Source organism: Myotis yumanensis, unplaced genomic scaffold (genome assembly GCF_028538775.1).
Source record: "Myotis yumanensis isolate MYYU_CA2020_CCGP unplaced genomic scaffold, mMyoYum1.0.hap1 SCAF_10, whole genome shotgun sequence".
NCBI classification, from domain to species: domain Eukaryota; kingdom Metazoa; phylum Chordata; class Mammalia; order Chiroptera; family Vespertilionidae; genus Myotis; species Myotis yumanensis.
This window is the reverse complement of record NW_027223761.1, coordinates 62,261,666-62,279,865: the sequence shown is the minus strand read 5'-3', so window position 1 is coordinate 62,279,865 and position 18,200 is coordinate 62,261,666. Positions and strand designations below refer to the sequence as shown.

General features: G+C 38.8%; 2 protein-coding genes across 14 annotated transcripts in view; one reads left to right on the top strand and one right to left on the bottom strand.

The window, feature by feature from the left end:
• The window catches only part of YAP1 (Yes1 associated transcriptional regulator), a 128,659-nt gene that overhangs the window by 95,279 nt on the left and 15,180 nt on the right, over window positions 1-18,200 (top strand). For 4 of the 13 annotated variants that reach the window (XM_070425900.1, XM_070425890.1, XM_070425892.1 and 1 more), the window contains 2 exons: window positions 11,570-11,763; window positions 14,079-14,126. In XM_070425900.1, coding sequence (XP_070282001.1) covers window positions 11,570-11,763; window positions 14,079-14,126 — 242 coding nt within the window. The remainder of the gene's footprint in view (window positions 1-11,569; window positions 11,764-14,078; window positions 14,127-18,200) is intronic. The other 9 variants (XM_070425901.1, XM_070425891.1, XM_070425897.1 and 6 more) reach the window with 3 other exon arrangements.
• Window positions 10,361-10,626, bottom strand: LOC139017458 (small ribosomal subunit protein eS27-like). Its single transcript, XM_070425905.1, has one exon. The coding sequence runs from the start codon at window positions 10,624-10,626 to the stop codon at window positions 10,378-10,380; it is 249 nt and encodes an 82-aa protein (XP_070282006.1). The 3' UTR covers window positions 10,361-10,377.

Here is an 18,200-nt window from a genome sequence, read left to right as displayed (position 1 = left end):
TTTTATACTCGTTTTGTTCTGCTACCCTGGTTGCTGAGGTCATTTTAGAACTCATTCTGGATTTGCTTCAACTTGGAGATTCTGTATTACTAATAGTATCCTACTAAGGATAGAAACTATTTCAGTATTTATTTACTCACTCAACTAACATGTGAGTGCCATTTGTGTACCAGGCACTAAACTAGCCATCAGGGAGGGGGTTGTATGCTACCAAACAAATCATTAAAAAATGTATTAAATACAGTGAAGGATAATAAACAAGGTGTCTTGTAAGGGAATAATGTGGGCTGGAGGGAAACTGCTGGAGCATGTGTGGTGAGGGAAGGCTATTCGAAGAGGGACATGAAAGGATGAGAGATAGCCAGTCATGCTCTAGACCAGTGATGGCGAACCTATGACACGTGTGTCAGAGGTGACACGCGAACTCATTTTTTTGGTTGATTTTTCTTTGTTAAATGCATTTAAATATATAAAATAAATATCAAAAATAGAAGTCTTTGTTTTACTATGGTTGCAAATATCAAAAAATTTCTATATGTGACACGGCACCTGAGTTAAGTTAGGGTTTTTCAAACTGCTGACACGCCGAGCTCAAAAGGTTCGCCATCACTGCGTCTAGAGACTGTATAAAAGGACCATTTTTGTGCTTATCTGTAAAAATGAAGATATGCATCTCTTCTAAATTATAACTTCCTGTGAAAGCATTAATAGTAATAGATTACATGTAGTCATAAATAAAGCTGTTATTAATGGAACTGTTTACTCACTAACATGAATTCATGATGGCAGGTTTATTTTAAAATATAATAAATATCTCTGCTTAAACCAACAGTCTCATTATCTGAACTTTCTCTCCAAACTAGTCTTTAAACTTGATTTTCATAGTACAGGGGGAAAACATGGCTGTACTTGGACAGAGCGCTTGAAAGCTAGTTAGAACACTTTCTCCCTTCTCCTCCTCACCTCATTTAGCAACCCCTGAGTCCTGCCCCAAAATGCTTAATGAGGTGATGAGGAGAAAATGTTCTCTTGAATTTTTTTTTAAGCTCTATCCATAATTGTATTGTTTGAAAAAATACCATTATAATGAATTTTCATGCCAGTCTTTTGATAGAGAATTGAAGAAAGAAGAAATTGACTGAAATAATGATGTTATTTATATTTTTTAAATAATTTAAAGATTTTAGATACAGTAAGTCATGGGTAGGCTAATTGATATAAACAAGAGTTAAGTTTCTACGGCATCTCATCAACATTTTAACAAAATGACATTGGTTATTCAAGGACCTGCTGTACTTTTAACCCAGTTTTAGGGCCCTGGAGGTTGGTGCTTGGGAAGGGAGAGAAGTGCAAAATGTGACGAAACGTAAAGTCATAGAGGAGGTTAGGATTAGGTTACCACATAATGCAAAAAACAAAACAAGATGCTGTACCACTTTATTCCCAGTGGGATGGCTAAAATCAAAGAGACAATAACAAGTGTTGACTAGACTGTGAAGAAACTAGAACCCTGGTGGAATAGAAAAAGGATGCAGCCACTTTGGAAAATAGTTTGGCAGTTCCTCAAAAAGTTAAACATAGCAATACCAAATGACCCAGCAAATTCCATCCCTAGATATATATGCCAAAGAATTGAAACCATGTGTCTACACAAAAACCTGTACGTGAATATTCATAGCAGCATTATTCATAACAGCTAAAAAGTAAAAACACAAATGACCGTCAATCTATGAATGGACTAACAAAATGTGGTATAACCATAAAATGAGATGTTATTTGGCAATAAAAAGAAACGAAATGCTGATACCACAAGATGGATGAATCTTGAAAACATTATGCTATGTGAAACAAGCCAGTCACAGAAGGCCATATATTGTTTGATTCCACTTATAACATGTCCAAATAGGCAAATCCATAGAAACAAAGTAATTAGTGGTTGCCAGGGACTGGGGAAGAGGCAATTGGAGTTGCACTGCTGATGGTATGGGGTTTCTTTTTCGGGTGATAAGAATTTTCAGAAATTAGACAATGGTGAAGATTATAGGAATCTATGGATACATAAAAACGATTAAAAGTGAATTTTATAGTATGTGAAATAGCTCAGTCTCAGTGAACTTATTTAAAAAACCATTCCTGGGCATGGTATTGTCATTTAAATATATAGCTCTATTAAGTGTTGGTAAGCATCTTTCGCACATTGATCTTCTGCTCCTTTTGTAAGAGACAGATTTTCATTGTGAATCAAATAGTAAGAATTTTCACTGGAAAACCATTTTATATCTAAATATGTATATAAGTTACCAGATAGTAGATGATTCATTCCCTTAGATCATGTAGTAAACACTTAGCTAGTAGTAGGTGCTTTTTAAAAAATATATATTTTATTGATTTTTTTTTTTTTTTTTACAGAGAGAAGGGAGAGGGATAGAGAGTTAAAAACATTGATGTGAGAGAAACATCGATCAGCTGCCTCCTGCATACCCCTTACTGGGGATGTGCCCGCAACCAAGGTACATGCCCTTGACCAGAATCGAACCTGGGACCCTTCAGTCCGCAGGCAGCCGCTCTATCCACTGAGCCAAACCAGTTAGGGCTTTGTTTTTCTATTTTAAGACTGATAGATGGTCTATTAGTTTGTGGTTTTAGAAAAGCATTCATTTCTTTAACAAGTCTATTATTTTATAGTCTTAAGTACCCTTGTAGGTATGGGAAAATCTAAAATTCGTTTCTAAATGTTATGAACAAATTAATATAGCCATGTTAATATGTTAAAATGCAATGTCTGAGACTTGATAACATAGACCAGCGACCGGTGTGCCACAAGAATTTTTAAAACATACCGTACCTGACTATTTAGTCAGAAGCACTGACCTCTTTTCCCTTAGATTGTCAAGTAAAAGAATTATAACAGCCAACACAACAATAGCCATCCGATATGAATGAATAAAAATTCTACCTATTCAGATTGAGAAAAACCCACACTTTTTTGTGTGCAGTAGATTTTTAGTAATTTTTGCCATAAGATGAAAAAGGCTGAAAATCACTGTATTAGACAAAGTAAGGAAATGCTTTCTTTTGTTGTGGGAGATTTGTTATAAGATGTTTTAAAAGTTCAAAAATTATTTCTAATTTTAAATTTATACTTAATGGGATTACCAGAATTTAATTTCTTATCCCAAACTTTATGGTGGATTACCATATCTGTAGTTCTTTGCAACAGTTGAGGTTACAGATTATATAAATGTAAAAACTGTCTGAAGTTTCAGAACTCAGATGTTTAGAATGAAGTTTCAGAAGAGATCCATGGTGATGACCTCCTTTGTTGTTGAGAAAGGTGGTCTCTTATTTTTCAGTAATTGCTGAGTGGATGGTTTGCTACCATAAAGCTGTCAGGATTGATTTGTTAAGTAAAACTTGAAACGGTTGCTATTTCATAGTCCAGGCAGCACAGAATCTGTATTTTAAAGCATATGGAAATTTTAAAAATTCTGTCATACTTGAGGGATTTATACTTGAGGGATATTTTTTTCCTCTTTACCTTTTAGAAATTTTATTAAAACTGGAAACATTGGGATTTCAGCACTTGATCATGGAGGGGAAGAAGTTGGTAATGCTGTTCTTTTCTGGCTGCCCTTCCCCCTTCCCCCAGGAAACAAAGCCTGTTTTGTTTCATGCCTGCTTGTGAGGTCTGCTGCACCCCATGTGGGTGCACAGCTCTGCGCTTTGTTGAAATGCTTGAGATACTCAGAAGGTAAAGAACAGGATGCTTCTGGAGAGGGATAAATCTGCTTCAGTAGATAAACAAGACTGTTTGAATTGGTCATTTAAGTGAGCTCTTTATATGGAAACCTTGTGGCACTGCTTGTATCCATAGGTAACAGCATGTAGGTAAACACAGCTTAAAGCGCTCACCATTATTAGCCAGAGAGGCTGTTTCTGTTGCATATTTTGTGGAAATTTCTGTTTAATTCTGCAGAGTTGTTCCTCCTCCATCTTGTAATGTCCTGTTTTTCCTTTTATGTGGTTTTGAATAGTCAGATAAGCTTAGATTTGCACCAGATTTTACCAACCGCTTCAGTATGTGATCACTGTCATTAATGATTACTGTTTATGGTGTCTAATCCTTGGAAACTAGTGGGAAGCAGAGGAAATTTACCTCTTTGTTTTCATGCAGTTTTGTTATTGTCCAGTTAGATTTCACAAGGAATATATATTACTTTTATTAACTTATTAAATGCTGTATTACTATTACTTAATAAAAACCCAGTGTGGAAAGCTGAAAATGTTTCTTAAGACATGAAATGTTTGAGAATGTATAGATCTGGAATCTGTTTTGAAATCATGTTTTACAATTCCAATAATCCTCAACTTACTAGTGAGCTATTTCCTAGCAGTTCTTTTTTAAAATTTTTATTTATTTGCTTACAAGTGAAAACATTTTCCCCCAATATATTTTTTTTGCTCTAGGCCTCAATCTATGAGACATTCAATGTATCTGGTAGATTCTCAGATCAGCCCCTGTTTCATATTTAATTCATATTATCACACTCGACATAGCACAATGTATAAAACATCTCTCTGGGGAAATATGTTGAATGTCCTGGAATGCCAGGAACATGTTTCATCAAAAGAGAAGGATTCCTAAGGGGGTTGAGCTAAGGCTCAATCTCCACCACCCATTTTTTTCCAGTTAGATCTTCTAGGAGATATGTTACAACTATCTTTGTGAATCATGGAATACTTTGAAACTATGAGTTGCATAGTAAAGTGGGAAGAGGGGAAAGGGAGCTATGGGAATTCAAGCCAGGATGATTATCTGTAGGCATACTAATCTTAAAGTTTAAGAAGAACTATTCTGCAAAAGGGAGGAGACTAACATTTATGAAGTATCTACTATATTCAGGATTATAATAGACTAGAGGCCCAGTGCACAAAATTCGTGCACTCGGGTGGGGGGGGAGGGGGTTCCCCTCAGCCCGGTCTGTGCCTTCTCGCAGTCCAGGAGCCCTCGTGGGATGTCCGACTGGCAGCTTAGGCCCACTCCCCAGCAGTCGAAGGGAGTGGGCCTAAGCTGGCAGTCGGACATTCCTAGCGCTCCTGAGGAAGTGAGGAGGCTTCTGCCACTGCACTGTACTCGCCAGCCATGAGCCCGGCTTCTGGATGAGCAGCACTCCCCCTGTGGGAGCACACTGACCACCAGGGGCCAGCTCCTGCATTGAGTGCCCCTGGTAGTCAGTGTGCATCGTAGCGACCAGTCATTCTGCCGTTAAGTCGATTTGCATATTAGTCTTTTGTTATATAGGATGCCTTACATATATTACTTAATCCCCGAAATGACTCCAAAAGGGAAATGTTAATATCCCCAGCTATCCAAGGGTTGGCAAAAATAGGTTTATGGAAAATTATTCAACAGGAAAAATTATTCAGTAATTAAATAATACAAGAATAAACTCTGCTTTGCATATTCACAACTGTAAGCCTACTTTTGCCCACCCCTGCAGTTGAGGAAACCAAAAATTAGATGAATTACTAAATTGGTGTACTGAATTCTAGTTGTGGCTTGTTGCCTCTACAGGCTGTGTTTTTTATATCATACTATGATGCCTGTCAGTTGTGCATCTAATGTTGGTGACAGGTAGATAGATACAAGCAATTGTATTAAATGAGATTATTGATTGGTGTCTGACAAATGTTAGCTCTCAATTTTGGGGGACCTTTTCCCCATGTATTCCCCTATAAAATACTAAACTATAAACCATAGTTATGAAAGTTTTAGCAATTTGTTCTTTGTAAAGACATTTCATAAATACGTCTGGCCTTTTTTCCACATAAAAGATTAATTAAGGCTTTGATAGTATGGAGCAGTATGTCTGTCATATTTTGACATTTTTCTCTGCTCTGCCAGACAAAATATTTGAAAGAGATAACCAAAAAGACATAACTGGGTCACAATCTCTGTAGGTCAGAAAATGAAACTACACAAAGCAGCAGTAAGCAAGGGCGGGGCTAGGGGCCTGCCAGGTGTAGGGTCCAGTCGGGTCCTGCGGATATCAGGAACTCAGAGTTAAGAACAAAGGAGGAGGGACAGAAACCCTGTGTAGAACCCACTGGCCCTAGCCTAGTACAAAAGCAAGGACCACATGTCAGGTCACGAATTTCGAGAATCAGTATACAGACCATGTTATTTTAACCACATGCACTTAAATTAGATCCCAATAGTAAGTTAGCTTTAAAAAAAAAATGGCTTGCCCTATCAGCTATTAAAACATAAAAGTTATAATTAAAAGTGTTGTACCTAATATAAGAGTAACACACTTGCCAAAACCGGTTTGGCTCAGTGGATAGAGCGTCGGCCTGCGGACTGAAAGGTCCCAGGTTCGATTCCGGTCAAGGGCATGTATCTGGGTTGCGGGCACATCCCCAGTAGGAGATGTGCAGGAGGCAGCTGATTGATGTCTCTCTCTCATTGATGTTTCTAACTCTCTCTCTCCCTTCCTCTCTGTAAAAAATCAATAAAATATATTAAAAAAAAAAAAAAAAGAGTAACACACTTAAAGAGTAAGATAGGAAATCCAAAAACAAAATAACTAAGGAGATTTAACTGTTAAAGATGATTGGTGGACGGATACACTTTCCATGAGTGGTGTCAGAACTAATGGATAGTCATGAAGAAAGATAAATTAGGCCCCTTCATACGGTCTAATTCCAAAATGGATTGAATTGCCAAATAATTAAATTGATAAAGTGGAACCATATAGTTTTTAATTTAAAGATTGGTGAATTCCTCATTCACCTGGGAGTGGAGAGACTATAGCTCAAATTTCAAAATATATTGATGAATTTGACAACTTAAAAAATAAACTTATGGAAAAAAATAAGCAAACTTAAAAGATATAATAAGCTGAGGGAAATAGTTTTTTTTACTTACATATGACAAAGGTGTTTTTGGTTTTTTATCCCTAGTATATAAAGGTTGTCTAAAAAAAGGAAAAGATAATTCATACAAAAATTCAAGTGGCCCTTTAAAATGTGGAAAGTGACCAAGCTTCTATAATAAGACAAAGCAAAATACTGTGAAACCATTTCTCATCTTTCAGAATGGTAAAAATCCAAGACTGTGATGGATAAGAAGATACTTTTCATATATTACTTATTGAGCTACAACAAAGTACAACCCCTATGAGTACGGGGAATGGGAGATGACTTGGCAATGCTACTTATGTTTTTAACCAGTGACTCAGCAATCTCTCCAATCTAGGACTCTACCCCAAAGATACAGTAGTAGAAATACAAAATTATGTATGTCTGAGCTTCTTCTGTATGGTACTCTTTAGTAATAGTGAAGACATAATAGAGAATTGGTTGAGTGGAATATTAATCAACTATTTAAAAAAGAAAATGGGAAAAACCTCTATATATTGTTTTGGAGTGAACTCACGTATACATTATTCTGTTCTTTAAAATCTAAGCAAACGCACAGCAACTTCTTAGATATATGTTAGTATCCTATGAATACTTGACTCCACTTCGCCCTTTTCTATTTAATAAGCAAAATGGTAACAGTTATCTCTTGGTGATAGGAGGATGGTGGGTGGGAAGTAGAATAAGTCTCTAAAATTCAAAAGCAAACTCACAAGTGAACCATATATAGAGTTGTTGGCTGAGTCATGCAGAGAGGAATTATTTCAAGTGACTTTTAACCACGGTGATCTTACTATTTACACCAAAAGAAATATCTGAAGGACAAAAAAAATGACTCAAAAAAATTGGAAACTTTATGAATCATTAGGTTGAATTTTAACTAAGGCATCTGAGGGAGGTTGCTCTATAATTTTTCTTTTAGTATCCTTGGTTCTTACTTATGTTTTGCTGGACTCAGAAGAGTTGGTCAGTCTAACGGGAATTGGGTAGGATTTCTGTATTGTATCTTAAATAGTTAAATTTCTGCCTCAGTGAATACTCAACTTAGGAACGTTTTAATGGTTTTTTTTAGCACAAACTTTGTGCCAGACCCTGTGCTAGGCACTAAGGATATATATGTGATTATCTCCCCACTCCTGTGGCACTCCAGTCTAAGAGAGTGTAAGTAAAATTTGTAAGTAAAAAATTACAGTCCTGTGAGAAATGTCAAATGGAAAAGTCCTGAGGTAAGACAGTTCTTATTGTTCATAACGGACTCTGGGAAAGACTGAGGAGGAAGACTTAGTGTTTACCAAGTGGCTTCTGTGGAACTGAAATAAAGAATAATTTACAGGAATTCAGTAATAGAGTAGAGGATTCCAAGACTCAAATAAATGGATCGGTTATATGAGGAAGCAAAAAACACCCAATCAGAAGAGCAAAAAGAAAAAAGAATCCAAAAATATGAAGATAGTGTAAGGAGCCTCTGGGACAACTTCAAGTGTACCAACATTCGAATTATGGGGATAATTTGAAGAAATGACAGAAAACTTCCCCTACCTGGTGAAAGAAATAGACTTACAGGTGCAGGAAGCATAGAGAGTCCCAAACAAGAGAAACCCAAAAAGACCCATACCAAGACACATAATAATTAAAATGCCAAGGGTTAAAGACAAAGAATCTTAAAAGCAGCAAGAGAAAAGCTGTTAGTCATCTACAAGGAGCACCCATATGACCAGCTGATTTCTCAACAGAAACTTTGCAGGCCAGAAGGGAGTGGCAAGAAATATTCAAAGTGATGAAAAGCAAGGACCTATAACCAAGATTACCCAGCAAAGCTCTCATTTAGAATTGAAGATCAGATAAAGAGCTTCACAGACAAGAAAAAGCTAAAGAAATTCATCACCAAATCAGTATTATATGAAATGTTGAAGGATATTCTTGAAGAAGGAGAAGGAGAAGAAGAAAATGATTTATAAGAAGAAGAAGAAGAAAATGAATTTTATATATATCCCTAGCTGGTTTTGCTCAGTGGATAGAATGTCAGCCTGCGGACTGAAGGGTCCCAGGTTCGATTCCCAGTAGGGGGCATGCAGGAGGCAGCTGATCAATGATTCTCTCTCATCGTTGATGTTTCTTTCTCTCTCTCTCTCTCTCTCTCTCTCTCTCTCTCCCCCCCCCCCTTCTCTGAAATCAATAAAACATATTTTTTAAAAAATATGAACAATAAAATGACAATAAATACATATCTCTCAATCAGCAATTGAACCTAAAAATTAAAATAAACAAAAAGTATAATGAACAAAATAAACTGATGAATAAAGTAGAATCAGAGGCATGGAAATATGGAAGAGACTGACAAGTCTCAAAGGGAAAGGGGCCAGGAAGAGATTAACCAAAGGTCTTAGGCATATATGCATTACCAATGGACACAGATAATAGGGCAGTGAATGCCTAGGGTGAGGCGGAAACCAGGTGGAGGTAGACTATGGGGGGAGAAAGAGGTACATCTGTAATACTCTCAACAATAAAGATTTTTTTTTAAAAAAAGTTTAATTTGAATGTCTGAAAAGGTGATACATCATTCTTAACATTTTCACATAATAAAACTTCCATCTGCTTACCAAGATTACCACAATTCACAGTGTGGTTGTATCAGTGACTGAAATTCACTAGCATAAGAATCCAGTCCATTTCTTATTGTTAGATGGTGGTGTAATGTAGGTTCAACTGAAAAAATAGTGACTACCTGGGCTGTATTGGGGGGGTATCATGGTGTTGAATGAGACAGATCTCCGCTACCCAGATGTTTGTAGGCTTATTTTATTTTTAGCATGCATCAGATCATTGTAATATACTTTATTATAAGTGTACTAGAGATCTGGTGCATGAAATTCATGCACGGGTAGGGTCCCTAGGCCTGGCTGATGATCAGGGCCAATCTGTGGGATGACCGGCGGGGTGATCAGGGCCCCTGCTCGCACCCGCTTTGACTGGCCTGGTGTCGCCCACTTGCTGCCCCCCACCCCCCACCCACCACTGCTGCCGGTCGGGAACTGGAGCAGCTCCTACATTGAGCGTCTTCCCCCTGGTGGTCAGTGAGTGTCATAGCAACCCATTGTTCCACCGTTCGGTCTATTTGCATATTAGGCTTTTATATAGTCTATAATGATAAAGGCATAATATGCTAATTAGACCAGGCAGCCGAAAAACCTTCCAGATATCCTTCCAGACGACCTCCCAGATGAAGCCGGGGCTGCAAGGGCCGAAGCAAACCGCTGTGGCTGCGAGGGCCGAACCCCTTGTCGAATTTCGTGCATCAGGCCTCTAGTAGATATATATTTTAGGATATATTACAGATTGATAATATTTTTTAATCCTCACTTGAGGATATGTTTATTGATTTTATTTTTTTATATCCAAAATGTGTTTATTGGGATGGTTTCCCACTGATCTTGATTTGAGGTGCTTTTAGTGCTACTTCCTTCTGAAGGAGCATCCTTCTGTAAGCCTTGATTTTGCTCCTGTTGGCTGACAGAGAACAGTGGAGCAACCAACGCACACAACTACCGTTTGTGCATGGCTAAAGACGGTAGTGATTTTATAGCTTCCTGGGCACTTCCCATCCGTGAAGTATGAATTGGGGCTCTGCACTAGCTGCTTCTTCTTGTGCTTCCTCTTCTCCTCTTCTGGGGAGGGGTGGAGGAGATCCTTGGCGAGAGGCATGTTGTCGTGGGGAGGTTGTCACCGCCAGGAAAGCTGTTTATTGATTTTTGACAGAGAGGAAAGGAGAGAGAGAGAGAGAGAGAGAGAGAGAGAGAGAGAGAGAGAGAGAGAAAGAAACATCAGTTGCCTTCTGTATGTGTGAGAGAGAGAGAGAGAGAAACATCAGTTGCCTTCTGTATGTGCCCTCACCAAGGGTTGAACCTGCAACCTTTGTGGTGTATGGGACAGCACTCCACGTGGGGCAAGGATAATTTTGATGGCCTTTACTGCTCAGAATGTTTTGTCTCACTTGCTTTGGGTTTTAACTGATTTGAGAGAAGGAACCGTTGATTTGTTGTTCCACTTTTTATGCATTCACTAGTTTCTTGTATGTGCCCCGACCAAGGATCGAACCCACAACCTTGGCATATATGGAAGATGCTCTAACCAACTGAGCTACCTGGCCAGGGTGGGAGATGTATTTTTTAATTAAATATGTATTTCTATTTTGTAATAAGCAATGCATGCATACCATTCAGACTTCAAAAAGTTACAGAAAATGTCTCTCTTCTACTCAGTTCTTTAGTCACACAGTTTCCCAGATCCAGAGCCAACGTGTACTGGTTGTTTCTTGGCTGCTGTTCAATTCATATTCTCATGTAGTGTACATTTCCCCCCTTTTTTTGTACTCTCTGCTCTGCACTTTGCTTTTAACTTCATGTGTCCTAGACTGTTCCTTGTCATTCATTGTCCATTGGAGCTGCCCCTTGTGTCTTTTCTCTGTGGCTGCCTTGCAGCTTGTAACAAGTAGTAATAAATCAACATAACCATTTCACTACTGATGGGTTTTTAGGTTATTTCCAGATTTACTACAGAAAAAGACTAATATTCCCATTTGCTTTGAATAACTAAATACCTCTTTCCTTTGCTAGTCTTTTAGGACGCATCTTTTGTTTCATTTCAGCCATGAACCAGAGAATTAGTCAAAGTGCTCCAGTGAAACAGCCACCACCGCTGGCTCCCCAGAGCCCTCAGGGAGGAGTCCTGGGTGGCGGCAACTCCAACCAGCAGCAACAGATGCGGCTGCAGCAACTGCAGATGGAGAAAGAGAGACTGCGACTGAAGCAGCAAGAACTGCTTCGGCAGGTGAGGCCACAGGTTAGAAACCAGCCTTCCACTTTTGGGGATCTGTTTTCAAAATGAAGTTGGATGTATTTCATTTATTAGTTAGAGGGATGTTTCTCTAAAACTAGAGTGACACAGAAACACTCTATCCAGCTCTGTCCTTGTCTTAGTTTAGTTTCTTAACTGGGTTTTGATCACATGGACTGTAACATGTAAAACTGTATCACAAAGAGAGGTTTGGGCCATGGTCATTGCAGCCACGCAAAAACTGAAGGAAGCAAGGGTGCTTCTTCACATGTACATGGAATTGTAGATTACTGTGCTTCTGCAGATTACTATTCTGAACATTCACTAACGGGGAAACTCTGGGACATCACTTAGGGAAAAACATCTTTTACTTTAAATGAATTATTTTACCTGGGGAAATACTCCAGTATATTTTTCATATGACAACTATCAGTATTGCTCAATCTAAGACTTTTAAAACATAACACACGTTATCCTAAGTTTGGAAGGTGCCAAAATTCCGTAAAAATTACCTGCTTTGGGGTTTTTTGTTGTTGTTTAATGTTGGGAAGGAAAAGACATTAGAGATCTTAAAATCCTCTATGACCTTTCCATCAGTTTTCTTGCAGAAAGTACTGTTGGTCTTTATGTTCCATAAGAATGGATAATCCCTCATCTAGAAATCAATTTTTACTTTATCTTGATTGAGAGGGATAAAGTCTAGATAATCGGGGTGTGATCTTATCAAAGCAGTCTATTTTTTAAGTTTTATATAAATTTTGGGGGTAATAAAAATAAGTGTATAAACGGTAAAAGCTGTCAGTTTCTTGTTTGTGTGGGTGTGTGTGTGTTTTCAGAGACACTCTTATCTGTTTATAAACATTAAATACATGTGTCCATACTCCCCCTCCCCCACCTACATCATAGCATGCTAAGTACAGATATTAAAAAATAATACTCTACATGTCTTACCAGGAAGTGGGCGTTTAAACAAGGTACTTTTTTTTGTAATGAGGGCTATATTTAAAAAGTGTCACTGGAGTGTTAATGGAAATGAATGAACTAAATTGAACTCTGATTTGGGATTTGAGGACCTGAAAGCTGAGGAATTAAAATAAGCCATGAAATCCCAGGCAGACTCACCTTTAAACTGTTTGTGCTGTCAGTAATCTCTCAGTGTAATGATAGTGTGTGGCTGGCACCAAGGTGGGCCTGAGAGGGTAGGAGAGTCTGTGCCAGCAAGCGGTGCCAGGAAGTGGTCTTGCAAGAAATATTTCTTCAGCTGCCATTAAGAAGGTGGGGACAGGAAGCATATTAACCCGTTTACTCTGTCTCTAACGACTAACAAATTACTCTAAAGGAAAGATTTCTCGTTTAAATAACATTTATCATCAGAACAAGGGGGAGCCAGCATGTAGCTCTTGGGAGAAATAAAGCAATTTAAGAGTACTCTTTACACAGCCTGTTTTCCATGCTTGCTTTTTATTTTGTTGTTACTGAGTACTAGATGGTCTAAGTAAATACAAGTCTTAGTTTCACATATGAATGGAAGACTCTGAAAACCAAGGAATCTTGTTAAGAAAGAGATTTAATTACTTATGTCAAAGTTTTACTGTTTATAATTTTTATATATATGAGTCTAGAAATGGGCTATTCGTCATTTTGTTGTATGCTATAGACCAGCCTGGCTTGTATTTGGTGTCTTTTTGGTGGTATTTTGGTGGGCAAAATGCTGCTCCTTGTAAAACGCTTCCTTCCAAGGAATTTTTCTATTTTCACTTTTATTCTGGGTGATGGGGTCCTGACAGAATAGCTTCATTTCCTTGGAAGGTAATTTCTTGCTCTCTTTCTTCTTTACTTCCAACTGCGTTGTCTTTTCTTGCATTGAAATGACAGAACTGCTCTATTCTTATACTAATAGTCTATATTTTTAGGGTGTTCTTGTTTTTTAGCAATTGGCATAAATAACATATGTCTTAAGTCTTTTGGCTTTCTGTGAACTTCTTCCATCGACAGTTTCTCTTATCACTAAAACATCAAATTATATTCTTCCTGCTTCACCTAATACTCAGAAGCAAAGAACCTACCTGACCAATAGCAAACCTGTTTTGGGTCCTGACACCTAGTCTTGCTGTCCTGTCCTCAATGCTGTGCAATGCTTGAGAGGTTTCAGTTGTTGTGTGGTGACTCCATTGGCTCCTGTCTTCCTCAGTCTGCTGCTTCGGGCTAGCTTGGGAATTCTGTGCTATGGTGATATGTCTGGATACAATTTGTAAGTCAGCCTACATAGCCAAACCATGTGGCTTGAAGTAATTTTTATCCATCTTATTTTTTACTCATAGGCAATGCGGAATATCAATCCCAGCACAGCAAATTCTCCAAAATGTCAGGTAGGCTCTTATCTGATGTTTTAGCATTAAAAATGAAAAAAATATTAGGAAAGAGAGAAACTTGTGCTCCAAGGGCCTGTTCTCACTAAAGATTAGCCCACAGTATAACTTCGAGCTATCTTTCTACCAAGATACTTCAGTTAATGTTGCTCTTCCCAGAAAGTCTACTATCTGTTCCCTTCCTGCTCCTCCCGTATTGCTGCTAGTATTCATTTTTATTCCATAGAGGTCTTTTTTTATTCCACATTTGAAATGATTATGTCTCCAGTGTACATTCTATCAGTCTTGAAGTCTGCCTAATTTTTATATTGTGTAGCTTTAAAATGTATTAAATTGATCATTTGAACAGTAACAACAGGAATATTGACTTGGGGAGGCTACTATAGGAAATTTTATTAATAGTCGTAATGGTACTGTTAGAAAAGGAAAAGTTCTTTCTAGTGAACATTCCAAAGGAACAATATCAAAATCACTGGAAGAGAAAGATCTGCCCAGGGAGTGTTTTGAGTTTCTTTGTTGGCTTTTAGCAGCACAGTTTTCCTTGATGAACCCCAGGGAGCACTGGTTGTGAAGGTATCTTATTTAGAGGGAAAGACAGTGGCCATACTTTCTTCTGGCACAGCTACTTATCTGACTCATGGACAGAAAGTCATTCCTGAAACCAAAGGGATTCTCTTGTGTTCAGGGTTCCTAGAATTTGAAGGAATTGGGAGGTAGGGGGTCATTGCACTTTTCTCAGGTGGGCAGAAGCAACCATGAAACCACTCATATGATATGTAGCTCTTTTGCATTAGGCTAAGTAAGTGCATTGTGTTAGAATCAGCTGTGGAAGTGGGAGTTGGCAGAATGTCACTCATTTTGGATACTGTTAACTTGTCCTTGGGGCACTGTGCTGATAAAGTCAGATATCGTCTTCATAGAGACCAATTAACTTTGTGAGGCGAGAAACTCTATTCTTTATTCATTAGCGCCTTCTTTAATCAATAGATCAAGTTAGGAAATAACTCACAGACATTATCTTTGCTAAAGCAGAGAGCACATGCCTTCTTTCGATGAGTGCCTCAGACACCACACTTGTCTGGAAAGAGCACGTAGCATTGGGTCTTTATGGTGAAGACACTTTTCCCTTGCTTTTTCTCTAAAGTGTTTCTGAAACAAGATTTATATTTGTGCTAAATGAAGTGGAAACTAACATAGGATCAGAAATTAACTCAAATTTGAGCCAGAAGTCCTCCATGCCAAAAGTGTTTTGGGAAATTGTTTTTTTTTCCAATCTGAGATTTTAAACCTCAGATCTGATCAACAAAGTACTTCTAAGTTTTTATATCAAACTCAAGTATAAGTAAATCATAACTCTTACTAAAATTCTCACCAGGAGTTCTTAGTTACTTTTTTTACTACTAAAACTTTAGAAAAGGTGAGCCTTATAAGTAATAAGAATTATATTTCAATTTATATGGTATTAAAAATGCAGAGTTGATTTCTTAGATTTGTCTAAGAGCAAACAACCTAAAAAAGATACAGTTTTAAGAAAATCAACTTTGCATTTGCTGGAAAATAAGATATTGATTTATTATATAAGTTTTAGTTGTCAGTTTACCTGGCACAATTGTGAAAATGTTGATAAATGTGTGAAATTCCAATATAGAGCTAAATTTGGAGTAGCTCACATACATGGAATCTGGTAGTGTTTGTGTCAAGCAAGCATTTGTGTTTTTCTCATCCTACATATTTTGTAAATGACCTTAAAGTAGATGTCAGGAAAGATTTCACAAAGAAGGGTCATGTTTTCAGTGAAGATGGCTTTAGATAAGGGTCACCAGGGTAATCAAGAAAGTCAGGAAGAGCGTTAGGCACTGTTGTCCAAAGCTTACTTTTTACTGTTCTAATAGAAATTAGTGCAGATGAGTTAACAAGTAACGTGAAATTGTCGTTATTTTATAATCCTACTAGAGGCCCCGGTGCATGAAATTCATGCACGGATAGGGTCCCTAGGCCTGGCCAGTGATCAGGGATGATCGGGGCCTTCCTTCGTCCATCCCGCGCCACCCCCTGGTGGTCAGCGCATGTCATAGCGAACGATCGAACTCCTGGTCTCCCAAACTCCCAAGGGGACAATTTGCATATTAGGCTTTTATATATATACTAGCGGCCCGGTGCACAAAAATTTGTGCACTGGCGGGGGGTGGGGGTCCCCTAGCCCGGCCTGTGCCCTCTCGCAGTCTGGGACCCCTCGGGAGATAACGACCTGCTGGCTTAGGCATGCTCCCGGGTGGCAGAGGGCACGTCCAATCCCTAGGTGCAGCCCCTGGTCAGACTCAGAGCAGGGCCGATTGGGGAGTTGGGGCACCGCCCCCTGTCATGCACAGAGCAGAGCCAATCGGGGTTGAGCTCCCCCGTCACTCACAGAGTAGGGCCGATAGGGGAATTGGGGCACCGCCCCCTGTCACACACAGAGCAGGGTGGATCAGGGGGTTTGGGCACTGCACCCTGTCACACTCAGGGCAGGGCCAATGGGGAGGTTATGGCTCTACCCTGTCACACACAGAGCAAGGCCCGTGGAGGGGGGTTGGGGCACCGCCACTGTCACACTCAGGGCAGGGCCAATGGAGAGGTTATGGCTCTACCCTGTCACACACAGAGCAGGGCCTGTGGGGGGGGGGGGGGGGGTTGGGGTGCCGCACCCTGTCACACACAGGGCAGGGCCGATCAGGGGGTTGGTGCGCCACACCCTGTCAAACACAGAGCCGCAGGGCGATCAGGGGATTGGGGAGCAGGTTTCTGGGGTTTTGTTTAGCTTCTATATTTGCAACATAGTTGCTTAGAGTTGCAGCTGAGAGGCCGGCAACTGAGGCAGGGAACGTTGGAATTCGCCATCACTGGAGCAAGCAAGCCTCCCTGTTCGCTTCAGTGCATGGCTGCTGGTCGCCATCTTGGCTGACAGTTAATTTGTATAAGGATATGCTGATTAGCCAATGGGAAGGGTAGCGGTTGTATGCTAATTACCATGTTTCTCTTTTATTAATGTAGATATATATATAGAGAGAGAGAGAGAGAGAGACAGAAAGAGGTAGGTACCTCACATGCTTTGGGATATGGAAAGGTACCAAATTTCATAATGTTTACAAATCACTCATTTCAAAGGCTGCCTTGAAGTACTTTCTAATAACATTAAAAAAACATGTCTATATTATAGGATTCTCTGGTCAGGTAAACTAATGTCAGTATAGTTAAGGTTAACACAGAATTCTGAAAAATTAAGACAACTTTAAAGGCAGTAGTATATCTTCTTAGTTAAAGATGGACATTATCACCTTAATTTATTTGGAGAATTTTAGAGAAACTTGACCTCAGAGAGCTTAAAATTGTTAGTTGCATTTTGATTATTCACTATTTTATGTTTCAAAAGCAATTTTTACTCTCAGAAAAAAACTTTAAAGCTACATACATTGTCTTTGCTCTGTGAGATGGAGCATGTAATGCTTAATTTTCTAGACATGTCTTTTTCTAATACATGAATTGCTCCTTTGTAAAGGAGTGCATCCCAGCTTCTGTTTCAAGGTCTTTTAAAACAAACATTTTAAGTGAAGATAGGCTGCCCTGAGTATGAATGTTTTTAACTTTTCTTGTGCTTCAGAATGTGGTTCCTAATACCTGTGAGATTAATGTAAACTCTGCAACCTGGCTCATGGTCTGTGGTCAGTAGCCTGGTTAAGCCAATTGCTCTTCCTTCTGCTAAATGTACCCTCCTGTACTGTTACCATGATTCTGCCGGGAGCTTTTCTTCCTCTTACCAACTTAGATTATCCATGTCACCTTATAAGACATAGGTCAAGACTGATCCCCAAGTGGCTTCATCTGAATTCTTGAAACTGCCCAGGAAATAGATATAAGACTGTTATAATTAGATACCCTTTTTGTGTGAGTAAATAATTGCTTTAATCTTCATAGAAATTATAGCTATAAATGTTTTTGCAACTAATGAATGTTGTGTTTGCCATTTCTTACGAGTAGTAATAAATATACATCAGGGTCAGTCATGGGTTTAATGAGTGATAAAACCCGCAGTGTTAC